Source organism: Manacus vitellinus, unplaced genomic scaffold, assembly GCF_001715985.3.
Source record: "Manacus vitellinus isolate BGI_N305 unplaced genomic scaffold, ASM171598v3 scaffold_15_pilon, whole genome shotgun sequence".
Classification (NCBI taxonomy): Eukaryota; Metazoa; Chordata; class Aves; order Passeriformes; family Pipridae; genus Manacus; species Manacus vitellinus.
The window spans coordinates 5989077-6015496 of record NW_021939122.1 but is presented as its reverse complement, the minus strand read 5'-3'; the positions used below and the strand labels follow the sequence as shown (position 1 = coordinate 6015496).

The window sequence follows — 26420 nt, the reverse complement described above, 5'->3', positions numbered from 1 at the left end:
TTGCTGGCAAATTTACACAGCTCTCCCATTCAGAGATCTGATTTCAGGTGACGGTGAACTGATGGAAAGGCATTTGCTCTTAAGAATTATGAGGGCATTCAGCTGCTTGTATCCATTTAAGCAGGACGAAAAGGAAGAAGAAAATAAACAAAAAAAAGAGTAGCAGAAGATAGTGCATGGTCTCTGGGCTTGTTTATATTGTGGCTTAAAATCTGTAGGATGAAACTAGTGTAGTTTGCACAGTAAGAGTGCAAGCTTCTGGGGCAAGAGACCGATTTCTTAAAACCTGGCTAGTGTTTCTATGCATTAAAATCTCCTGGTGTGTCCCTTCATATCCTTTGTAGTTCATGATGGCAAGAATGGCCACTTGGACTTTTTCTTATTTTCTGTCTGGTTTGGTCTTTGCTCTCCCCTGTGACCTATGGCTGTTTGCTTTAACTCTGTGACTTTCTGTTTAGAAGGGCTTCTTTATCCTCGGAGTCCTCAAGAAAGCTTATCTCCATGGCAAGCTAACCAAATTAAATCCCAACCCAAGGAAAAGGGCAGCAAATATTGGGATCCAGCAAAAGTAAATGCACCCTACTTGTGAAGGCACCTTACTCCCAGGAGGAGGACGACTGAAGGACCGCTCATGAGCTCTCCTTGCTGTGTACTGTTGATCAACCTGCCTCTCAAACATGGCTAGAAACAAAGCCAATGCAGACCCAGCAGCATGCTTGTTATACCAAGGGAAATGTCTCCTTCACAACTTGCCCTCACCATATGATGGATGTGTTGGAGGCAGCAGCAGCTGGCATAGCTCATTCTCTTGGGAATAGCCAGGGCAACTTCCCAGGCCATCAGAGACCTTTCTGAGTTAAGTGAAATAGCAGTGTATGCAAAGGAAATAAGAGAGGCCCATAGCTTGGTGTTTACCCAGCATCCCATGTGTGTCTGTAAATGTGGGAGGGCACAAAGCTCCTACATAGCAAGGGTTAAGATATAGTTACTGGGAATGTTTCCATCAGGGTAGCTTCCCAGTGAAAGTAAATAAATAAATGCTGGCATGGGTGGATTCTGACTAAAGTCTAGACAGGAAAATATTGTTACAACCATAAGATATTTCAGATGATTTCACAGAAACATTTCTCCAAATTAAAGTGCTTAGAGCTATTCAGCTGTTTGGGGTTTTGGGGGTTTTTTCTTTTTAAAAAAAAGAAAACTTTCACACTCAGTTCCTAAGCCCTAACATGTCACAGCAGATGGTGCAAGCTCTATGACCACTTTGCTGAGGCACTACTGAAAGTTTTTAGCCTTAGATATGCCGGTCCTATGCTACCCTAGAGATGGTTTGTGACTGATATTGTGAAAGTCTAGGTGTAGGATGGGGGAACCTCCTAAGTCTCTGTACAATCTGATATTTTACTGAGTTTCACTCTAAGGTGTGGGACATGGATGGTGTGGAGTGTGGCTGGGTGTGTTGTTTGTTTGTTTTGGATTCTCTGTGGTTGTTTGGGGGGGTGGTTAAGGTTTTTAAGGAAGGGAGGTAGAGGAGAGTTTAAGTTTCTAGAGTTCCATTTTGCAGTGTTCCAGATTGGTAGAGACAGCAAGAGTTGGTAATAATGAATGGCTTATTCTATTGTAACAGAGTTCACCTAGCCTCAGTGGAGTTTTAAACTGAGAAATTACCTAGTTGTAATTTGCATGTTGTGTCTGTGCCAGAGGCCAAAATGTTAGCAGGGAAGGGCGTATGTTGGGAGAAGCAGTGGAAACATTACAATGAGTCAACAAGGTTGAACGTAGGGCTCCTCACAAGGGAAGCCTCGTTTATTAAGCAACTTGATCTCTCCCTGTGAGCTCATATGTGAAAAACAGGTTGAGCCATGTCTGAGGGTGTTGCCCTGTGGAATTTGTAGATAAGGATGCTTTATACCTGCGTGTGCCTAACACAGAGAGGTCAGTTACATTCTGTGGCTTCCGGAGGGAACAAGCCTCCAGAGGAGTACAGTTATTCCATTTTTCTTGCGGTAAGTTTATTGAAAAGAACTTTTGCTTCTTCCTCTTCTCCCTATGCCTCCCTTCAAATCTCAGATTCCCTAACTATGAGGTATGATATGTGTGGTTTTCTTCATCAACAGACCCAGGTATCACTACTGAGGCTGCAATGGCGTGGTGGAAGGCCTGGGTAAGTAGAGGATATACTGACACCCTTTTTTGACACTATAATAAGTTAACTTATAAGTTGTATCAGTCACTGTGTGGGAATGAAAAGTTTCCTTTAAAAGTCAGCAAGACCTGTTTACTGTTCTTCTAGCTGCACAGTAGCATTCAGCATTTCAAAAACACTGATGAATGAAGGTGTTAACATGATTGCTGGCTATAAGAAGAGGAGTAGACTCTGCCTGGCCCTTCAGTTGAGAGTGGTGCAGGGGGGTGTTTGTGTGCCTGTGTGCATGGGGAGATGGTACCACGGAAGAGCAAAGTTACACAGTTGAGGTCTGCAAGCTGAGGGCTCCTTGTCTGCTCCCTTCTCTTGTGGCCAAGTGTGAGTTCAGGGCACTGGTCTGTCCCCATTTTGGTCCCCTGTTGTGCTGGCAGGCTGTGGTCACAGAGAAAGATATAGTCAAGCCATAATGTCTTTCTTGGGTAGGTCTTTAATATTGCAACAACGTGTCCTTGAATACCCTGTCTGTTTGCTAGGAGCCAGAAATGCTATGTATGTTCTCTTGTAAACTCTTGTGGCTTTGAGAGGAATTGGCAGGATGGGAGATGCTCGTGGGGTGTGCTGAGGCAGCCTCCAGGGTCGAGCTCCAGCCAGGCAGCAGGTAGCTCTGGTGATGTGCCCAGTTCTGCTGCCATCCATGGCAGCTCTCCCATTAGCCTCTGTGGGAGGCCAGGTTTTACCCCCAGATTTCATCTCCAGATAACTATAAGCCAAAGCCTAGAAGAGACCTGCTGGAGACATGCAGTGGAGGAGTACTGGTAGAGAAGTCTTCTTTTACTGTTCCAACCCCTGCCCAGCACCTCTGCCAGTAGTACACAGGCTTTCTCTGGAATGCTTTTGGCTTGTTTGTTGAAGGATTTGTCCCAGAGTTCCCTCACTTGTTGTGAAGACAGCTTCATGTTTAAGCAGCCTGTGCAAAGGGTAAACCTGCACCGAGGCTCCAGTGCTGCTGCTCCTCTCCCAGCTGGGGTAGTGCTGCTGGTGGCTGAGCAGGGGGTGAGGGGCCTCCCTGCCACATGCCAGCAAAAGTACCTGGGAATCATAGGAGAGCTGTTTTAGTGTATTATATTGCCTCCAATGCAATGCAGCCATCAAGGAGGAAGAAACTACTCTGCATGGACGTGACCAACTTTTCAGGTTCTCAGTTACAATTTTGCAACTGAGGGGCAAGGACCGGAAGAAAAAAAACAAACTAAACCCAAAATACCTTGTGGAACAGAGATTGCCAAACTAATTCCTACTTTCCCTCAGTAGGATTCAGATAGCAAACTTTCATAATCTCAAAATATTTCTTTCCCCCCTAAAAAAGATTAAAGTTGTAATCTTCCTTTCTGCTGAGTTCTCTCTGCCTTGCTCTTTCCTTTTGGAAGTTTAGTATAATCAAATAGATGCATTTCCAAAGCTTAGAGTAGCTCTCACTTTAATTTTTCCCTTTCTGCCGATCTGTTCCCCACTACTCCAAGTTGGAAATAATTTCTAAACTTAGAATGAGAAAAGAAAGAGAAAAGCCCCTGAAAACTCCAGTGATCTCTTGCTAGTTGGTGTTGTAGGGGGTGGAGGCATGAAAAGAAAATGAGAGGCCCAAGGAAGGATGGGGAAAAATTGTTTTGGTTTTCTAAACCTGTCATAAAAAATACAGTTCAAAGGCAAAAAAAAAGAATGAAAAAGTGTGAAACTTTCTGAGAAACTTGCTACTGAGAAAAACCCAAAATGTAATCCTACCTGTCCCCAAATTCCAGCTTTTCAATAAACTATTGTTTAGTTTTGAAGATATTTTGGTAGTAAAGCTTTTAATCCTTCCTTTCATTTAGAGGTAAAACTTTTCAGAGCATCAGTTGTCAGGTACACTGATTCTACTGCTTTTGTGCCAGTTATTCAGATTTACATCAAGAGTGACACAAATGCCTTGAATAGTTTCGGTTAGGTAGTAGAAGGATCAATTCAACCGGGAAACAAGACCAAACTGAACAGGGTTTCTCTGAAAAGTTGATGTGGTTGTACCTGTGCTGCAACAATTATGTACATGGAGAATGAGGTGTATGAGTGAGTCACGAGTGTGCTACTTGAGCCAGGAAGGGCCGTAACTGTTTATTGGAATTAGTACCAAAAGAGATCATTGTTTAATTTGTTTCCACTGCCTCCAAATGAAAGCTCAGCTTTGCACTCCCTCTTTGACTGAGTCACCAGGCATGCGTCCAGAATGTTGGGGGGTTTTTTTCACATGTTGCTTGCATGCAGCTAGAGAGGGTTGACCATCTTTTTCAGAGCAAAATCACATGGGATGGGTGCAACCTGCTTTCCCAGAAAGCTGTGATGGTGCTGGCTGTCTTAGCAGAGGGCTACAAAAGGTACACCTGCCAGCTCAGCCAGACACCTCAGCCAGTGACAAACAGTTGGAGATGGCAATACTACCTAGTGTGTCACTGCTTTTTCTGCAGTGACAGCTTCACCACAGCCTTAAACTTGCTGTTCAGTGATTATTTGAATTCAAAGCTTCATCTGTTGAGAAGTTTCCTGTTGACACCATCTGCTTCACAGCTGCTCTTTCTGCTGGGACAAGGTGTGGTATTGCAGGAGTCTGTGCTGGCTGTAAAGCAAACTTCTCCAAGTCTTGCTGACTGATGAACATACTGCCTCTCTCAATACTCATCATTGCCTCTTGGTCCCTTGTCACTGCTCCTGGAGCTTGGCTGGCAAAGGGGCCACCAAGCAAACATGTGCCAGCTGTATCTACTGATACTCTCTCACAGGAAATAAGAGCAGAGGGTATTTGCATCACAGCAAATGGAGGCTGGTGGGTGGCACTTGGTGGTCCATATTATGCAAGTCAGGTAGGACATTCTGGTCTGTGAACTCTGATTTTTTTCTGGCCAGGAAGTCACCCCCATTGAAAAATCCAGCAGGTCATACTGATACCATTAATTCAGTATTAACACAATCTTTGAAAGTAAATTTATGAGAATATAGTTGTTTCCAACTTAAATATCTTTGCTGCTAAGAAAGAGAAAACTGTCTTATTGGAATAAAGTGATTATGACTCTTCATGCCTATCCACCCACATACTCTCCTGTTGATAGGACCAGCTTGTTAGAGATGTGACACTATATCCAAGCCAGTCCCTTGACTAAAAGCTATGTTAAATCAAAGCTTTTATGCCTGGGTTTTGGTTGATTGCCTTGCTTACCTTGTGGTGACTGAAATAATTCTCAGTGTGTCTTTCTGCCCTGGAACTCTGGCACTTTTGGCACCTTAGGGGTCTGTCAGGGGGATTCTTGTGTAGTTGGCCCTTGGTACAGCAAAGAACTCAAACTTGCACTCCTCTGGATGTATCTCTACCTTCAAAGTAGTCTCTTAGCCCAAATCCTTCCAGTGGAGATGCTTCCTTCCTGGAACCAGCTGTGCAGAAGTGCAGCAGCAGCAGCTACTTAGAGAAATGGCTTGTGAGAGCAAGACTATTCCAGGAAATCAAAAAACTACCTAAAAACTACCCTGCACCAACCCACTGGGAAATGCAGTATGATGCTATAGCATACATGCTGTGAAGCACTGTATTTAAGGGGTGAACAGGAAAGTCCAATCTATCGCAGTCTGAGGTTTTTCTGCCAGACTGCCTGCACTGCCTGCTGACTCTTGCAGCAGCGTCAGCCATGCTTTGCACTTCATGTTTCTGCCGGGAGCCAAAGGCTGGTACAGACAGGTGGAGACAGGAAACTTGTGTTCTCTTTGGAGAGAAACTTGTGTTCTCTTTTTGCTCTGCTGAGAAACTTTGAAACAGGCTCTCCTATTTTCTGGGACTTCCCCATGTGTAGGCAACAAATGGCATTATTGTACTTTTCAAATGCTTTTTCTTCAGCTGATGAAATACAGTAGTGAAAAGTCCTGTATTTTTCTTCTTTCAGAGTGAAGAAGAGGGCAAGTCTGTGGCAGGGGCTTTACGTTTTGATGCTGCACCTGATGCCCAGACTCTGTACAAGGCCATGAAAGGGCTTGGTGAGTTGACTCCAACCACATATGTAAATTCTAGTTTTGCTTATACTTGCTAAGTTGAAAGCCATTCCTTAGGAAATTTGCATCTGGAGATATAACTTTTTTTCATGTGAAAAATTAAAGTTTCCGTAGTATGTACTTAAATTTCTACATGAAGGCAATGAACTAGGCAGAGTTATCTGAATATTCAAACTGGGATTTTGGACTAGTCTCAGCTTATTCTGTGACCTTTGTTTATGACTTATTGTTGCTCTCCACAGGGACTGATGAACAAGCTATAATTGATGTCCTAACCAAGAGGAGCAATATACAGCGTCAAGAGATTGCCAAATCCTTCAAAGCACAGTTTGGAAAGGTTCTGCCAAAGCAAAGCCATATTCAATCACTGTTTTACTGCAGCCGGGATGTAGTAAATGGGTGTACAGTTCATCCTGCAAGCATGATGCAAACAATACGCAGGTCTTCTGCAAATAACTAGATTAATATCTATTTATAAGGCCTGGGATGAATGTGGGAAATTAATTTTTGATCAGAAAAACTTGGTTTTCTCCCAAAGACTTAAATTTTTTTGTAAAATGCATTTTGACAAGAAACACTTTTTAAAAATCAGTTTCAACTTAGAGTGTAGCTTTTTATTGTTTTTGAAGCTGTACCAAAAATTGATATTTTTTTAAGTGATATTTTGAGTAAAATATTGGTTTGGTTTCAGGCCTTTTTAAGTGTCACAGAAAGTTCAATTTAAAGACTTATTTAATTACAGTTGTTTGGAAATTCTGAACATGAAAACAATCTTGGTTATTGACAACCATGTTTTCCTGTGGCTCTCTTTGTTTCTTCGATAAAAATCTTACTTTTAATGGGAAAACTTTTCCACAAGCCAGCTGTGCTACCAGCCCTACTCTGGAGCCTCCAATGACCCTTTGCTGGAAACAGAACTGCCATGCAAGAGCCCCAGAAAAGGAAACAAATATGGGAGTGGCAAATATGGAACAATGTATAAATAGAATGCTTGCATCCCACTAAAACAAAGACAGTCATACCCTCGAAAAACCTGCACTGTAGTGAAAGGAAAACTTGAAGTGTTTCTTCAAGCAAACTTCATGCCTGATTCTGCAAATGTCCCGGGTGCAAGTTTATGTTCAGGCTTTGGGAATCAGCTTTCCCTGAAGCTACACCTGTGTTCAATTCAAGGCCTTCAGCTGCCTAATCTGCTCACTAACTAGAGCAGGATGGAGAAAGATTTCCAGCAGGATGATTTACTACCTGGGAAAAGCTTAAGTATTGAGGAAACAGGGAATGTGGAAGCACCTAAACAAATCTCATTTTGCAGTTAGGTGCCATTTCAGTCCCAGGACCTTTTTTAATGAACTATCAACACAATACTGTCATTCAGCTTCATTACTTAGGCCATGGGGATGGAAACAGCATGGGCAGTAAAAAGATCCTGTGAAGCTGTTTATGTAACTATGTGATGCATATTTAACAGGATCTGATTGAAAGTCTGAAGTCTGAACTGAGTGGCAACTTTGAGAGGCTCATGGTAGCTCTCATGTACCCCCCATTCAAGTATGATGCCAAGGAGCTGTATGATGCCATGAAGGTAAGCAAATTGCATGCTGATATTTACGTAATAGCACAAATGCAGTGCTAAATTCCTGTAATTGTGCTTATTAATGTAATTAGTAATAAGTGGACTGTTACGTTAAGTTTGTTATTAGCAGTAGCCTTTGAGAAATAGTTAATTGTATTATTAATGCATATTGTGGTTATGGCTATAAAAGAATTTCTGTACTTGTGTGTCTCATGGTTTTGCTGTTGCCACAACCCCAAGGTTGTGGGTTCAGTCCCTGGAGGAGCCATTCACTGAAGAGTTGGACTTGAAGATCCTTGGGGGTCCCTTCCAACTCAGAATATTCTCTGATTCTAAATTCACACACAAAGCTGCTGCCCTGATGCCCCACCTGAGCCATGAAACCTTAAAGAAATTAAGGAGTGGTGGTGCAAGGGCCAGGCTGGGGGTAGCTGGGATCCTACCTATTGGTACTGTATCTTTACATGTTTCAGATGCAGAGTGGTCTATTAAAGTGGTCCAAAGATGACTGTCTAGCCAAGCATTGGTCTCCCCACATCCCTCTAATGCTGTGTGTTGTCAAAGATCTGACTCCAGAAATGCACTGCAGAAGTGTGGGGTTACATAAAATCATCCTTGACAAATTAGGCACTTCAGTAAAAGAAATCGTGTTCAAATCAAATGTGCTTTCTGTCTCCAGCTTTCATCATGACAGTTTCTTACAGCTCAGCACACAGCCTGACACTGCTGCTATCCAACGCCTCCCTTGACCATACTTTCCTAGCAATAAATCACACTCCATGACTAGATCCTTTTCTCCACCTTTATTTCTCCACTGTGTTTTCTATTAAAGGGTGTGGGAACCAGTGAAGGTGTTATCATAGAGATCTTGGCATCTCGGACTAAAGCACAGATCAAAGAGATAATCAAGGCTTACAAAGAAGGTAGGTGCCTGGGGCTCAGATTTCTGTGGTCAGAGCAATGAGCCTGATTGCACAGCACTAATGGTGTTACCAGCTAGCACTGTCAGCAGGAAAATGGCTTTTTTAAAAGCCAAAAGGTGGAACCTAACTTTGTTTTCAGCCTGGCAAATAGAACATGGCTGTGCTGAGATAATTTGAAAATCCCTTTCTAGGTCTTCATCCAGCTACAGCAGAGGGTCAGCAAACCACAGATTTGGCTCAGTTCGGCCACAAGGGCTATTGTCAGAACACAAGCAAAACTAGAGCTGTGCACTTGACTGCTTCTCCCCATTAAATAGATGGGATTTTATTAAATATGTATTTGTAAATATTTGATCTCTTTGATCCCCTCAACTATACCTCTAACATTGGCTCTGGGTTTATTCCTTGGGCATCAGGGGAGCTAGTGACTCAGATGGATGCAAGTGCCAGCCTGGGTATCACTGAGGGTGTGGTCTCAGCCCTATTTTGTTCCCTAATTACCTTTTTGACCATCATCCTTCGGTTACTGGTAATATCTTGACTATACCACCCAAATAACAAATCCTTCCCTTGTCCTTCTCTTTCCTTTGGATAGAATATGGTTCTGATCTGGAAGAAGATATAAAATCGGAAACAAGTGGCTACTTAGAACAGATTCTGGTTTGCCTTCTTCAGGTAATGCTACAAAAGAGAAATGAGGGTATAAAGATCATCACATTTTTCTCCTCCTTTTCTGAGAAGACATGCAATAGAAAAGCCAGTACAGTCATGATCACCAGATAAACTGCGGAGACAACCATGTCACTTGGAGTGGATCTGTTTCAGCTTCCATGTACTGAAGCAGGGAACTCTCCATCCTTTAACAGCAATAAGAGATGGAATCTTAGAGCCAGCTCTGCTGCAGGGAGACACCTCACTTTTCTGTATGTGTAAAGCCACTGCAGTCTACAAGGGTCTTAGAAAACAGTGGCCCTCCACTATGATTCACCACTTTTCTAGGGTCTTTGCCTTTGATGTTGAGTGTATTTGGATGCATTTACTCTATCACATTTTCTCAATTTTTCTGCCTAGCAGCAGAATAACTGAGGAATTTTTTTTACTCCACTTCATGACTGATTTCAGTGCCTTTCAGAGAAGGAGTTAGCACTTGTGCTGTCTGAAGCATTACTGCTTGAGCACTCTGCAGTAATAGATAGCTGAGAAGGATAATTGATCTTTGCCCAGAACAGATGCTGTGATCCTTATTGATGGAAGAATCTTTGAAGCAAAATGGTTACCTTTCCTTTTCTTCTCACAGGGTGAGAGAGACAATGCCACTCTCTATGTGGACACAGCCCTGGCTCTCCAGGATGCAGAGGTACTCTCAAATGCCTGTGATCAGATATGCCTGCAGATATGCCAGATATGCCTCAGATATGTCTGCATCCCCACCTTCCTGAAATTCAGACTGCTTCAGTGGGCAACAGAGTCCTGGTTATCAGAGGGTTGGACTCCCAATAGTGTGGGGTGGGGTGATCTTCAAGTAAGCAACTTGGGGTTCTTCAGTTTTGCCTGCACTGCTGAGCTTTGCCATTCCAAAGAGGAGTGATGAGACCTAGGCTTGTGCTCAGCTGCTTTTGATATGTGAAGTCTATGGATATACTAGAGTGGAAGAGGAAAGAAAAGGGAAGAAACCTCCAGAGTATTGTTGGCTGCTCCAGCTGCTGCAGGAGGGGTGGAAAGGATGGAGATAGCAGCTGCTCCAATTTGTCTAGAAGACAGTCAAAGGTTTTCATAATCAACCATTCTAGAAGACCCTAGTTCACACGGTGTTTTAAGTTACTTCAAACCCCTTTACCCTAGTGATGCCTTCAGACAAACTCTGTTCCTTTACCAGCTGCACACACAGAACATCTCACTAATAATTGTGTGTTAAATTACAGACTCTCTATGCTGCTGGAGAGAAGATACGGGGCACTGATGAGATACAGTTCATCACCATCTTGTGCAAAAGGAGTGCCACACACTTACTGAAAGGTATGGAGGAAAGCCCACACTCCCAAGCTCTGGAATGAGAAATCACTCTAGCCAAAAAGAAGAGACAGGGCTATAGGTGGAAGAGATGGGTGGTCGGAAATAAGTACCTGAGTCTATTTTCTAATCCTTAGTCATTCAGTAACCAAAAGCTGCTAGCAGCTTCTATGAAAGATTAGGAAGACTTAGTTCTGCTGAAAACCAAGTGGCTTATCTAGGAGTCCTTTATACAGTGCTGATACAGGATGGTTGGTATAGTTGTTTTTATAAACCCAAGGAGTGAGTGAGTGAGTGAGTCCCTTTCTAACCAAGGAGCATGTGGTGGACAAACAAATGACCCCTTGAATGTGGTTCCTTTGGGGGGGAAAAAAAATCACTAAAAAAGGCATCAAGGTCTGCTGGGAGGGAAGACACTAACCCTTTTCCAGCTAAGAGAAACCTCAGCTCCTCACTGTCCATGCAGCAGAGACCCGACCTTGTCATCTCAAGACTTTTGAGGCATAACAGATTTTGTTATGTTGACTTAATCTAAGCATATCAAGTACTATGTAAATCAACTGGACCTAAACTGATAAATGTAGCTGGTGATAAATTAAGCATGCCTGAACTTTTTCAAGCTGAGGTCTTCTGAGGCTGTTTCTATGCCCTGGAAGCCAGCTCCCCCTTGTGTTTCAAATTCAATCTCCCAAGGTCACTTAAAAAATAAACACACAAAAAAAAGGGGCCTCTAGAATCTTTGTCTGTATCTGCCTTTAAAACGCAAAATTCGTCTAGTTGTTGTCATAATGCAACCAATCTTTGAAACCTACCGTGGCACCAGGCAATTTCCTCTGTGCTATGGCAGCCTGGAGCTGATTGTCTTTAAAACCTGCGTGTAATTGTTGCAGCCTTTTTTTTTTTTTTTTTTAACACAGTGGGTCTGAGTTGAGAAGTTTGTATCCATCTATCTATTCTGTACTCTCTTTCCTCAAAGTGTCTTGAGTGTTGATGTCTTGGATGCTGAGCAAAGTTTATTAAGATGTCCATTGTATTATATAGAAGTTTTCCTTCTCTGTTAGTCTGAAAGCTAGGAATAAAAACAGATATCTATGTTTCTGAACCCTGGAGTATACAAAGTGTGTAAGGTGAAAAGTGAGTCTGTTCCTGAGCTTTTGTTAATGTGGGAAGTCAAATATCTTGGAATATGCACCTGTGTTTTGCTCATCTTTTCTCAGTTGTTTTTTTTAAATTGTGGTTGAAATAGTAAGTTTTCCCAAAATGTGTGGTCATCATTTTAAAGTCCATGGGCCATGAGCAGCATAGTCCTAGATTAAAGTTGATTTTATTTTGGCTCTTGAAGCTAATGACATCACCAACCACAAGACCAAAGGTGTGCCTCACCTCCTGTATTCTGCTTCATTTCTGTGTTTAAAGACAGCAGTGAAGGGTCAGATTTCCAAATGAACTTGAGATGACTGAAATTACATTTTCAAATGAAGGCAAGAAATTAAGAATCAGGGATGGTTTGGGTTTTGTGAATATTGCCATCCACTGTTGTACCTTATTTCTGATGTTGACTAAAGCCTCCTGCTGGTGCAAATGTGACCATTGCTTTAGCAGGATCTGTGTGTTCATATAACCACACAGGCAGTGCCTGCAAATATTGGGCACAAAATGCCTCAGAGGTTCCTTGGTAAAAAATTGAAGTTCTTTGTGTTTCAAACAGTGTTTGAAGAATACCAGAAACTGGCTGGTAAGAGCATAGAAGACTCTATCAAGAGTGAAACTCATGGTTCACTTGAGGATGCCATGCTGGCTATTGGTAAGAGTGATGATGTTTCCCTTTGCTTTGTCTGAATCTGCTGCCTTTTCTCCTGCAGTAGTTGACTGTTATGAGGTGAATCTACTTTATAAAGGTATCTGGCAGGTAGTAAAGGGTGCCTCTTGGGTAAGATAAACTCAGATTTCTGGAGCACACTGAATTAATGGAAAGGATGTTGAATCTGTCTGAATCACCTGCTGCCCTGGACTGGAATTACCATTGATTCTTACTGAACCTTTTTGTATGTCTAGTGAAATGCACCAGGAACATCCGTTGCTACTTTGCAGAGAGGCTGTACCATGCTTTAAAGGTAAGGCTCTTCATTGTAACACACTTGTTTTCATATTGGACTTAACTTGTAACCTGGCTTCCACCAGCTCAAACCAGAAGAGCCAAAGTTTTGGTGAAATGCAGCAAGTTTTGTGCAATTCTTGCAAAAAGTAGCAGAATTCTTTCAAAAACTTTCGGTAGAAAAGTACCCTTTAAGCTTGAGATACCAAGGGAGTCTGGTTTTTCTGGTTTAAGAGTCTGCAAGAAGCCCAATCCCACTTCCTGGAACGCAGACAAAACCTCTGGAAGAAGCTTTTCTAGGGGGTTGATTATGGTGAAGCTTTGCATTCCATGTTAATAGACTGGAACACAGTATTTTCTCTTTAGGAAGCAATTCTCTCAAGGGCAGTATAAAATGAGAGTTCTAAATGGGGACACATAAGGCATTTGCAGATTGTGCCCCCGTAACGCTTAACTGATATGTAAAAGACGTCAGCTCTCCCAACTTTTTGGAGAGCTGAGATAACTGATTTGTTTTGTTTATAGATGTGATCTTAATTTTCCTGTGAGTGATTAAACAATATTGGTTGAAGCCAAACATTGCATGGATGATGCTACACAATGTGTATTCAGTGCCAATTTCTGACTCTGTAGCGTGTTTGCTTTTGCATTTGACATAAGCAGAACTTGTAGCACACTTCTGTGGTGGGCATGTGGTGGTGATGGTGGCCCCTGGGACAGGTGTGAGGGTTGGCCCTCCAGAAAGGGATGCAGATGTTCTGCAGGACAAATGATGTTCAAAAGCTGACTCCTCCTGTCCTGAACCAGTTTGCACAGCTTATCCCTTGAACACCCAGTAACATCACAGACTGATCTATCTGCTATTCCAGGGGGCTGGCACAGATGATGGAACTCTTATAAGGGTGATTGTTTCTCGAAGTGAAGTTGACCTGAATCTTATAAAGCCTGAATTCCAGCGTATTGCAGGAAAGTCTCTCTCCAGTATGATTTTGGTAAGCAGAATCTTGATATGATGATTCTTAGCCATTACATGTATTCCTAACCTGTCTAGCACTGTGGGATTTTTCCATGGTTGTTTGCAGTAACAATGTCATTTCGGCTGTGATCATGGCTCTCCTTCATTAGGGCTATTAACTATCATCCCCTTCAGAGACATATATACTTGAAAGGTGAGTCAGGTTGTCAGACTGTATGCTCTACAAGTGACTTGGACAAAGCAAACCCAAGAACAGACTGTGCCAGGTTTTTCATGGACCAGACTTTGTATCCATGCACTGTCTGATCTTCTAGATGAATCTAAATTGTTACACCTATCCCACACTTCTGTGCCATTTTCTTTTCTCTCTCTGCTATCCTTAACTACCTCAAGCCGGTACCATATAAGTCAAAACAGTGCTGGGGGTTTTTCTTTTTGTTTCCTTTTTTTTTTTTTTTCTTGTTGTTGCTGTTGTTTGGGATTTTTTAGCTGACTTTACCCCAGGTGAAAGCCTGGTATATACTGTGATGAGACAGGTTTAGAAACTGAACCTTGTCAAAGCTTATTGTAGCATTTGAATGTGCCTCCCCTCTCAGGGCTGAAATGCTGGTTTTTACCGTTTGTCCTAAGGACGCTGGGACATTCCTCTCCCCCTGTGCAAATGGCACAGAAGCCCTATCCTTAGTAGTCCCCATGGGAAGTAATGGTTCTGTAATGAAGGCCCTTTCCTGTAATTGACACTGTCAGAGTCTGTCATGTTGATTAATGATCGGTCTTCAAGGATCTGTACAGCATATTCATTCCTTCTGAGAAGTGGAACTGCTTTACACCTGTCATGACAAAACATTCAAAGGGAGCAAATTTTTTTTATCTAGTGAATATTTTGTGTGTGCTTCTAGATAAAAATGACCCTGGTTTTGGCTTTTTAAAAAATACCATGTGTCAGGGCTAACTCTAGTACCCTTTCCCTTCCTGTAGGGAAGAGATGGTACACAAATATCCAGGGATATAAAATCTGAACACAGCTGGCTTGATTGCTCTCATTTGTGCTGACTTGGTGCTGCTCTGCAGGACAGAACCCTGACCAATTGCTCACCTGCATTCCAAAGGAAAGAATTAGACTTGATAAATGTTATTTCAGGTGGCAGCTACAGGCCTCATTTCTCCATTCACTTTTGATGGTGTGTCAGTTGGCAGCAACTCTGCTAAAGTCTGGCTTGCTCTTTCCAAAATCCTTTTCCTGTGTGGGCATATTCCACAGACTGACTAAGTCAGCACTTGGAGCATATAGAGGAACTTCCATGCTCACCTATTTTTTAATTTTTTCTCCTGTCAGGATGATACCAGTGGTGATTACAAGACAGCCTTGATGAATCTCTGTGGCAGTGACTGACAAACTTTAGGAGGAGGATGTTGAAAAGGATACAGAGAAAATTAACAGCGAACAAGGGTCTTGAAAATGTAAATGTAGAAAATATTTCCATTGATCCAAGTGGGGAGAAAAAGAAGATCAAATTAATAGTCAAGATTTCCAAAGCTTTCTGAAGGTTGTGGATGCTCATTATACATTAAATGCTATTGACTTCCCCTATAGTTTTTCAAACACAAGGGGGAAAGTTAATTTTTTTGTTTCCATTTTGTTCATTGTAATTTCCCTTCTGTTTTAATTCTTTGTGAAGTATGATGCTTTGAAGAGAAAGTAAAGGTTCTTTTAAACCCTCTACAGTTGTTTCACAAGTCTGAACAATTCTACAAAGCTTGGGCTGTCCTGAAGCCTTGCTAACTTCACTAGGATAAGCTGGTAGAGTGTGGACTGTTTGATGCTAGCAGGGTGGGTCTGGAAGGAGTCCCTGCTATTAATGAGGCTTTAGGGCATGGGTCAGAATGCCACGGGGGTTGGTTTAGCAGCCTTATCTGCATAACTTCAGTAGGGTCTCCCCAAGGTGCAGTGAAAGGCAGAGCCAAGCTGGCTGTAAGCATGTGAAAGTTGAAAGCTGTGTGCCTGATTTCCTTCTTGCTTGTCTGTTGAGGAAGATCAGCAAGTTCAGGCCTTGACATCAATGTCAGACCATGGGGGAATCAGAATTGGAGTAGATGATTTGTTTATAGTGAATATAGTATATCCTGCCCTGGGGAGCAGACCTGTTTCTGCTCCTAGTTTCACAGTAACTCCTCAGATGTCCATACACTCCCTCAGAAGTTGCCTCCAACCTCCATGACTGCACCCACCACTTGCTGAGTGAGGCCCCAAATGTGTGGACAGTGATACAGAGATACAGAGAGAACAGGATAAAATGGTTTGAGAAGCTCGGGTCTGCCTTGACCGCTGATTCTCCACACTTAGAGCAAATCATTTAAATGTGTAATTACCAAAAGGCATTGTGTTCAGGAAAGGAGCTTTTCCAATCAAGTGGATGAATTTATTGGCCATGGGGTAATACCTTGCTTGCACTGCTCAAATTGACAGGAACCAGTGCAGTCAGAGTGGTGAGTTAAAAGGTTTTAAGGAGTCCAGGCCACAGACCTGGGACCTGGGCTCAGGGTATCTGCACACTTCTGGTGAACACAAAGAAAAGGAGGTTTCAATCCCTGCCCCTTTAAGTGCTTGTGTTTTCAGTGATATCCCAATTCCTCACCTGAACTAAAATCAGTTGGAGACAGGTCTCTTAACTGAGCTTCAAGGTAGGGGTTCTTCTCTCAGTTTTTGAGGGATATGGGCCAGCTACAGGCACCAAAGGACAGGGAATTGCACGTCCCTTCTGCTGGCCAAAGGCCCCACTTGATTCAGTCACTTGTTCTAGTTGATACCGATGATCAGCCTTCCCTGGTTTTGGGTTTCTTTTTTGCAGGGGGGTTGTGGTGTGGGATTTTTTTTGTTGTTGTTTTTGTTTGTTTGTTTGTTATTAGGTTGGAGGGGGTTGGGGTTTTTTTTGTTTGTTTGGGTGTTTTTTGTGTGTTTTTTTTTTCTTTGTCATTTGTTTGGTTTGGGTTTTGGGTTTTATTTGTTTTCCCTTTGTTTGTTTGTTGTTTGAGTTTGGGGGGTTTTGTTTGGGTTTTTTGTGTGTATGTTTTTTGTTTTGTTTTGGTTTGTTGGTTTTTTTTATTTGCTTGTTTGTTTTTTTGAGCCGGTTCGGGCGCTGGTTTCCACGAGAGGCATGCCAGGGTCGGGAGGAGGAGGGGAGGCAGGGAAAGCCGTGCTTACACCTCCATCTGCTGGGGACAGGGCACAGCCTGCGCGCAGCCCGGCGGCTGCACCCCGGGCATCCCTCGCCTCTCCGGGCAGGGCTCCCGCGGGAGGGGCGAGGAACAGGCGAGATCTGCACCCTCTCCCCCTTTGCTCTCCCTCCCAGCTGCCGTAAAGGCTGCAACGGGGGCGAGGGGTGGGAGGGGGAAGGATGCGTTTGCTGTCCCCTTTTGGACTCCACTTTCGGGGCTTTCACCCCGCAGTCCCTTGGCGCTGGCACGGCTAAGGGTCTCTGCAGGAATGCACTGCTCTGACCAGACTCACGTGATGAGGTTTTAGCGAAGATATGACCCATTCCCTGTGTTTGAGGTATTATTTCAGAAAGGCCAAATGGGAATTCGTGGCTGCCTGAGCAGGGAATGATTTACATGGCTGCACCAGCAACACCTCCGTTTCCTGAAGTTGGACAAGCAGCAAATGAAAAGCAATCCCAACTTTGAGGGACCTAAACTCTGACTAGAAAAGCCTAATGAAATTCAGCCCTTCAAACATATTTTAGTTCAGAGTTATCTGATGATTTCACTGAAACATTTGTGCTTATATCATCGCAAAGGTCCCTGTTATTATTGTTATCAGGTTATTCAAGTCAGAGGTTGGCTTTTGTTGGCCTGTGCTTAGCACAGTGGGTCAGGATTAGAGCTGTTTCACTGTGTTTGTGATCCCAATTTATTAATAAGAGCTTGGGAGATGTTAAGTTGCCAGTATGCTCACACAAGATCAGTAGTAAAGCTGGAAAGGAGAAACAATCACGGGAAGCTGATTCTATCACTGTAATTGCTGGGAAACAAAACAATTGTAAAACATCAATAAAGATTTAATTACATATTGATTGCTGCTAAAATGTTCCCTGGGTGAACAGGCACTTTAATAAATCGGAATCAATTCCTAAGCTGTTCTAACCAGACTTTTCTAAATGCAAAGATTGACTTAGGGCCTTTCTATTCATTCACAGTTTTATTAACATGATTTTATTGCACAAAAATCAAGATAAAAGCTCAGCAAGGAAAAGGTAACACGGGCAATGTAAAAAGTGCCCACGACTTGTGCAGGCCTTCTGCTGCCTATGTGCCAGTCTTTTTCCCTCCCTGTGCTGCAGAAAGACCTGTGTACAGGGAGTCTTCAGGGACTGTAGTAATGCCACCTTGCTGTCCCCCCTGGGTGGCTGCTCAGTGTCCTGAGATGCAGTGCACACACAGCAGGAGCTGTGCTATCCATCAGCCTGGTGGGGTGTAGGTACTTTAGCTCTCTGCTCAACTCACACCCACGTGTCCGTAGGAATAGCTGTCTCCAACTACTGGCTCTGTTCCTGATGCCTGGAAAACTAACAAAAATCTATTCCAGAGAGGATGCTAATGCATACATCATTTAACCTCTGAAGGTTTCTATTCCAGAGAAATCTATCTTTATATAGTGTTGTTAGTTCTCCCAGCATCCCAGTCCATATGTGGCCTGAATCCCAAAAGGCCAGACACAGGATCTCCAGGCAGTGGCCAGCCACAGGCAAAGGCTCTGCTTCTTAAGAAGTATGTCATCACTGTGACTTCTGGAGAGAAGACAAAAAGATTGGAAAGGTTTGGCTTCACTTGCATTTCTATTTTGCAACAGTTTGGAGTAATTTTTGAATAAAATATATTTAAGTGTTCAAACGGATGTTAAAATACATTGTTCCTGTTGGGAAGTAGATAAAGAAAATAGCAAATATCTTAGTTGGGAAAGTGGAAGATCTCTTTCCTATCTCCTCATGCTTAAGAAAGTGTTTTTAAGGGCAGGAAATAATCTGAGAAAGATGTTCAGTCTTCCTCTTTCCCTACAGTTTCCTTGTCAGTAACAGAGCCAACCCTGGCTGCTGTAGGCTGTTGAGCTGGGGCTGGGGTGGGGCAGGTCAAGAGCCTTGCCTGAGGCACCGGAGCTGACACTGGAGAGTCTTTGAAGAAGCCCAGAAGCACTTCTTCTCTTCCGAGCAGAGGGTGAGTTTGCCAAAACACAGGACAGCACAGTGTGTGGCCTGGGGGAAAGGGAAGGTGGGCTATGGCAGTGTGGATGGCCCCAGTATTTGCTCTGGGGTGGGCTGGAGAAAAGCTCGAGAGGAGAGCATCCTCATTGCTGGGCAGATGGGAGCCTTTCTAAATGGAAACTGCTGATTGTTTTTTTTTTCTTAAATTAATAAATTAATGGTAGATTAGTGTTGATTTATTAATGTAACATGCTGCAGTGAGGAAATACTTCCTGCCACAGGCATCCAGATGGGATAATGGAGTCTCCTAGTGTCGTGGCTTATCGCTTGGCTTTCTTGAAGCAGTCCATTCTGCTGGCAAGGTGGCCATCTGATAATAAATTGTACATCTTCCTAGAGGCTCTTGTATGGAATCTCCTTTGCAGGGAAGATAACAGCAAACTGTAACATGCTAAGATGGGCCTGTGCCAAAGACCCGACGGGCTTTCCTTCAACTTCTGCATTGAAACCAAATGCCTGAGCTGATTCCAAAGGCCCTTTAGTGGCTGAGATAAATATCTGAAGAACATTTCCATGCCTGGGATACTGCAGCAGCAAGAGATGTTTTGTTTGACACAGTGCAGTGAGCTCTTCTCAGGCCACATGTAAACAAGGTCAACTCCAATTCTCCATCACTCTCATTTTTGCAAACATTACTGGCCTTGTAAGTAGTTGTTCGGTCTTCTGGTGTCATCCATTTGAACCCAAAGAACTCTGCCCTGAGGTTCCAAGAAATTATCTATAGTTTTTGTTTTTTACTAAAACCCTTATGTTAGGCTGTAGAAAAGAATTCATACTTTAGGGTTTGTATCTGCCTCTCTTTTGAGAAGATGATAGAAACACCCAGCCCTGGGGACCTGGGCTCCTGTATCTTTCTGAGAAAAGTATTATTTGTTCAAGCTGTGTTTGTTTCCCCAGTATTCCTTACTGCTACAAATCCTAATTAACCATGGTGCATCAGCATCATACCTTGGACTGCTCATGTCTGTTGGAGGCTTAGGACACTGGTATGGGAGTTCAAAGGTCCCAAGGACTTTATCCCATAATACTTTGCATTCTTCTACTTGCAAAGAAATACTTATGGTGATGTTTTTCTATGATATATAAATCACGTGATACACCCAAGCAGTTTTATAGTCCTGGGAAACCTTTTCTGCATTTCTGGCTAGACAAAAGTACTTATTACAAAAGAAACACAGATGTCTGTAGGTTCTGTACATGCAAGAATCTAACATTTGAAGAAATAAATAGCTCTGGGTCCCACAGAGGAACCAGTACTGTTCTCTCCATGGTAATGAAGAACAGGATATGTTGTAGGCACAATATTATTAATAAATAGTGAGCAGCACAATACAAATCTGTAATTCAATTTAGGATTTCAGCTGAAATTGCTCTTTGGAGTTATAGATGGCAGTGAGCTCTGAAATTGAGTTACAGTCCAAACAGGAACTGAGTCATGTGTAGTAATGTTCTAGGGAAACATAGAATCACAGTCGGCAGTGGAAAAAATATTATTGACAGTACTATCTTCACTGAAAAAAAGGCATTTGGTGAACATAAATGAAATTTAACTGAACTTGTAAATGGATATCAGGCAGAAAAATACGGGGAAAGATAAAAGTCAACATTTCCATGTATTGATTTTAAAATGGCAACTTTATTTTAAAAACTAATACAAGCTGAAAAACAATTATTAAAAGGTTTCATTAATCTAAAGCTGAAACATGACATTTTGGAGGGGAGAAAGTTTAATATTTCAATTTTCCTGAGAACATTTTTTTTTCACCTTCTGAAATAGCTCCTAAATTTCTATTTTAGTTTAAGCAAAAGAACCATGGTTTCCCCTTCAGTTCCTTGCCTTAGCCACTGAGCTGAAAGGTTCCTTGTTATTTTAGCCATGATAAAGGCTGATGTTATTCAAAAGGGAGGGAGAGTCATTGCTTTAAATGTCACTAGCAATCTTCTCTAACAGAAGAGATCAGTGTTGTGGTGTCTAATTGCTGAGTTTAAAGAGATCTCAAAAGATCCAGACAGCAAGCAATAGGAGGAGTACAGGAGATAATTTCTAGCCTTGCCAGAACTGGAACACTGGCACAGGTTGCCCAGAGAGGTGGTGGATGCCCCATCCCTGAAAACATTCAGTGTCAGGTTGGGTGGGGCTCTGAGCAACCTGATCTAGTTGAGAGTGTCCCTGTTCATTGTAGAGGCATTGGACTAGATGACCTTTAAAGGACCCTTCCAACCCAAACCATTCTATAGTTAATCCAGTTATTCCTCACTGCTTGTCATGCATCTGGGACTGAAAGAAAATCCATGCACAAGGCAGTTTTCTGCTCTGCAGACACGATAGCTCTGTATTTCTAAGCCAGAGCTGTGTTACTATGAGTAATGTGCTAACTGGAAAAGCCAGGTGGAGACAGATCTTTTCTTCATGGGACTGTCTGTAGTGAGGCTAAACTGATTTTGATGAAAGGGTTCAGAATCCATTATAGAATCCATTATATCCTGTTAAATAAATAGGATTTTCAATTAGTAAGCACAAGGGGGGTTCTTCTGAAGCACCAGGTATTGTCCACAAGTAAATCAGTGATCTATTATGATCTATGTTTTGAGAACCACACTGAATCTACAGTTCCTTCCTCTTTCTCTTTCATCTAGATCATCCTGTAAGAAATCCACAACCACACTGATTACCTCTTTTCCTGCCAACCATTCTGTAAAGGCTGGTCAGACAACCTAGGATACTGAAAACCAGGCTAAATTCAAAGAAGAGCTTGACAAGATAATCTGTCTTTACATACATAATAATTTTTCTAACAGCTGATTCCCAAATAAAATTATACCAGACAAAAACTTAGAACTGTGGCTTTGGTTTTTGGTGGCAGATAGGGTAAGGAGTCTGTTTTTAAACTAGCCAAATACCCACTAGGCATTGCTTCTTTTTTCTGGTTTCCTGGTGAACTTTTCACATGGTTCTAATGATCGGTCATAACTACTTTGTTAAATGTTTCAGTGACAGTAAACAAAGCAAAAATAATTGTCTAGAATACATTGTGCCTTAAAGCTCTCTTACTAGTTTAGGAAAATTGTGGCTAAAAACTGTGGCATTTGGATGACCTCCCTTTTTCTGTTCTTCCAGCTAATACTAACACTCAATTCTAGTATAAATAAAGGCAAACATTAGTGATAATAAACTTTCAAACTCAGGCACAGATTTGTTTATAGCTAGGTTGGTACTTGAGGGATCCGGTGTAATTTAAAAGCCAATAAATTGAAACAAACTCACTTGTTTTGGAGGCTGTTTATGAACTCTTTTAATTTGGTGTCATATTTATTTGGGCAGAATTAGATTATCCTATTCATTAGATGCTGTGGCCAGTGATGAATGGAACAACATTTCACATCAATGGCATTAATTGAATCCTCACAAGCACAGATAATACCCCTGCCGGAAACAGGAGAAGATGGAAAAGTTCTCCAAAGTAGGTCTGCAAATACTGCAGTGATGAGGGAGCACTACTGGACAGCCAGGATAGTTGGCAGCACTTGAATGCTTTTCATTTTTTGTGAGACTACTCAGAGTATGATCTTCAGGCATACAATTAAGACTGGATCTCCATGGTGCTAGGCATTGCATAAGTGAATGCTAAGGGGAAGCTCCTGCTGTAAGGCTGAGTTTAAATAGAAAATCACACAACGTATGGGAGAGGTGGTAGATGTAGCTAAGGGGGAAATAAGCAGTTTAGGCTGTGCTTTAATGGCATAGATTAGCTGTGATCATAGCTACCTGCTGCCCTTACAGACCTGATGTACCTCCCTTACCCTGGCACTTAACTGGCTGGGAGATAAGCTGGTTCTGGAGAACTTATCTCGATATTTGTAGCCTGAGGCTGCCAATTTGTTTCAAGGGTTTGCCTGAACCAACTGAACAGCTCACTGAAGGTGTTCTCTTCCCCCTTCCTGGCTCCCAACCACACACTCTTCACTGTCACTGCTCCCAGGCCTTGTCTGATCACATGCTAGCCCTAATAGCAAAAAACTGCTTTAGTATTTCTTTCCCTAGGAAGAAAATTGCATTCAGCTTAAGCTGAGATCATAGTCAAGGCAAAGGAGAAGCCCCCTTCAGTGGGCAGGGAAGTCTTACTGCAGTAATACCAAACCCACTTCCTTCCTTCCCTGCTGGCTCAGCCCCCCACCCTGATCAGATCACCAGGCTGTGGCTACCACTGGAGCAGAGAAAAAGTATAGATGGAGGGGAGGGGAGGTCTATGCTAGTCATCCAGCTGGCTGCCCTCCTTGAGCACCCATACAGGTGCTTTTAAAAATGAGACTCCAACTCAGCAGGCTTAGGAAACCTTTTCAGCATGTCTTGCTCAGGATCACCCATCATGTCTGACACGGAATCAAGGAGGAAGGTCAGGTCCCCTGAGCTGCAGGCTTGTGCCATAAGTAAATCCTTTGCCTCAGGGGAAATTTATTTCAGAGGGAAGCATAATCAAAAAGACTGGCAGACATTTCAGCAAAACTGATTTAAAGCTTGGGTTTGTAAAAATATCCAGATGATTTTCTCCTAGCTCATCAATAATACATGCTTAGGTCTGTTGAGGATTTCTCGGAAATGTGTCATTCTTCCAGGGAGCGTGTCCTATTGATAGAGCCATAAGCCACTGCCAATTAATCAGGGCATAATGCAGTGTTCAAAAATGAGCATGAGCTTTTCATGCCAGTCCTCTTTGATTCATGCCTCTGCTATGATTCATGCCAGTCCTCTTTCAGATGAGCAGCTGTTTGTTATGAGCAAATTACTTTACTGTCAGTGAAAGGTGAAAACCAGCCTGAGACATTGATGGGTTTTGGTGCAAAGAGAGTAGGAGCTTCATCAAATTCTGAGTTTCCTGCTTGCTTCCTATGGAAGAAACTTTGCTCTTGCACATCCCAGTGGCACAAAGCAGTGAACAGTGTCAAATGTGTTGAAGCAACAGTGCCCTGAATATATGGGATCCCCCTAGATCCCTGATGTGACCTATGAAGTCCCTGTATTCCTGACAAATCCTTCCCATCACTGTTGTTCTTCCAGTCAGCCAGCAAGGGCAAGGCATCTTCAGCAGCGTGCACCAGGACAGTTCTCCTGGGAAATTCAGGAGCAGTAGTTGGAGGGAATTTTCCTAAAGGTTTGATCACATACTCCAAACCCTCCTGCTGCATAAATGAGAGGGGCAGGGCAGCATATGTCAAGATTCCTTAAAAGGGAGGTGCCAGAACTGGCGACTGGGAACGCTGATCACTGAGCTCTCCCATGGCATGTCCTCTGCCAGGGGCAGAAGGGCTGCAAGGCAGTAAGTAGCACTGTCTGCATTTTGCTGAGGCAGAAACAGAGGTGAGTGACTGGTTCAGTGTCAGCAGGGATTAGGATGCGGTTCATCAGAGCCCCAGGTAAATTGCTCACCCGGAGACTCCACCTTCTCTCTCTGCTCATGTCGGGCTATGTTTCTTTTCTGATCTGTGCTCTCAAAAATTGACATCCTGGGAAAGTGCTCTCAGCCAGGGTCTCAAAGAGGTTAAATCAGTAATAGCCACAGAGGCACTAGCAGGGACATCTATAAAACTAACCATTTCAGAGCACTAATTTCATCAGCAAGCTAATTGCAAATATTGTATCTAAGAACATTTCCAGCCATCTGCAGGAAGGGAATGTCACAGTGCTTGAAAGACATCATGTACTTATGACTGTGTCTTGCTGATAAATAAATCTGGCACAGGGAGTTTTGGATGTCATTATGATAGTCATGCAGGACAAACATCCCTCGCTGTTACTTGGAGGTATTTACACATCACCTTTATTGTTGTATCTGAATAATTCCTGTTATATTTCACCTCTGTTTTAGAGTACAGAACTGAGTGAATATGGGGGATATTACTACTCCCTACAGCAGGACTTTACTGTGCCTTTTGTCACACAGTAAACTGGTGATGCTGCAAGGAACAAAATCACATCTTCCCAGATCCAAGGCTGGGACTCTGCCAACTGCATCTCCCTCTTTTATTGTGGATCCAGGTACAGTCTCTAAACAACTTTCATCAGACTCAGTCCTAAGGTGACGTGAGTGTCAAAGGGACCAAGAAAAGATGTGTCTATGTCCCATTCCCAGAGTAAGAACAGCACCAATGTCAGGAAAGTGGAAGTTTGAGCTATCCTTGTCTGTATTCTGGGTAAGTGGAAGTTCCCTCCTTTCTAGAGCTGAAGGTTTTGACAGATACCGAGTCCCCTCTGCTAAAAAGTAAATCATTTTTATCAAACATACAGGGCAGGATTCACTATGTGGTACAGCTTGGTTTTGACACTCCCTGAAACAAGCAATGAAGTTTGAGCTCTAAAGGAACCTGCCACCCTGTTGGACAGATGATTTGCCTTTCTGTCTATTTGGAACCAGCTCTTGAGGCTTGTTTCTGCCTGGGAACTGAATTTTGATGTTTGGACTGTTCACATAACTCTAAGTTAGCTGTATTTGTAACCAGCCCTTTCCAAGACCTTGTGTATAATGTAGAAATAAAGTTAGTTGTGCTTACCTTTTTTGTCCTGTGCAAAGGTGACCTGTAAGGACCTGACATGTGAAGCTACCTGATGAGGTGGAAACCTGCAAGCCCTCCCTCCCACTCACCAGTTAAATAGTTGTATGTCTGCATATAGACTTCAGGTTTTGTGACTTGCCAGCCGAGGAGCTTGGAGTTCAACACCACTACAGGTCTTACTTTGCAAGAGCCAGCAGCCTTTCAAAGAGAAGCCAAAATTATTTTTAAAAGTACTTGTTTGTACATCAGTTTAACGAAGGACATTGTCCCACTAATTGTTGTTATAACACTTGCTATGGTCAGTGGAGACACTATATGCTAAAGTCTCAAAAGTTTGTGCTGAGACAGGCATGCTACCAAGCACAACAACATTTCTGTCTTGAGGACAGGGGGAAGTTATTACATCCAGGCTTAAGGCCAAATAATCCCAGGGGTCAAGACTGAACTTGCAACACAGTTCTTAAAATATTTCCCGTTTTCTTCTAGAATAAACCAATTGAAAAAACCACACTTGTGTTTCTTGTTAATTTTAGCATGTGGCCATCAATAAGGCCTTGATGTTGTGTGTGAAGGAAATTGAAACCTTACCCCAGAAATGGCTCACTTTAAAAGGATTTATTAACATCACAGATAGTCTGATCTCCAGTCTTGGCAGATGATTTGTATGGACAGACTCAACACTGTGACTGAGGACCACGGATTTTGTCAAAGTTCTCTTGGGTTGCTGGGGTCCCATTAACATCTTCTTGAGATCATGGCCTATGGTTGGAGCAGAGAGCTGCACAAAACTTTCTTTTCCCATTGACTTTAATAAGAGGTGTGGATGCT

General features: G+C 42.7%; 1 protein-coding gene across 1 annotated transcript; it reads left to right on the top strand.

Annotated features, from left to right (window-relative positions):
* The first annotated feature begins 1942 nt into the window (after nucleotides 1–1942).
* On the top strand, nucleotides 1943–15178 carry LOC103763095 (annexin A8). Its single transcript, XM_008929808.2, has 13 exons — nucleotides 1943–2006; nucleotides 2118–2164; nucleotides 6103–6193; nucleotides 6451–6545; nucleotides 7677–7790; nucleotides 8614–8704; nucleotides 9300–9379; nucleotides 10002–10061; nucleotides 10627–10720; nucleotides 12423–12518; nucleotides 12770–12828; nucleotides 13679–13801; nucleotides 15122–15178. The coding sequence occupies exons 2-13, from the start codon at nucleotides 2144–2146 to the stop codon at nucleotides 15176–15178; spliced, it is 981 nt and encodes a 326-aa protein (XP_008928056.1). The 5' UTR covers nucleotides 1943–2006; nucleotides 2118–2143.
* The last annotated feature ends 11242 nt before the right edge of the window (nucleotides 15179–26420 follow it).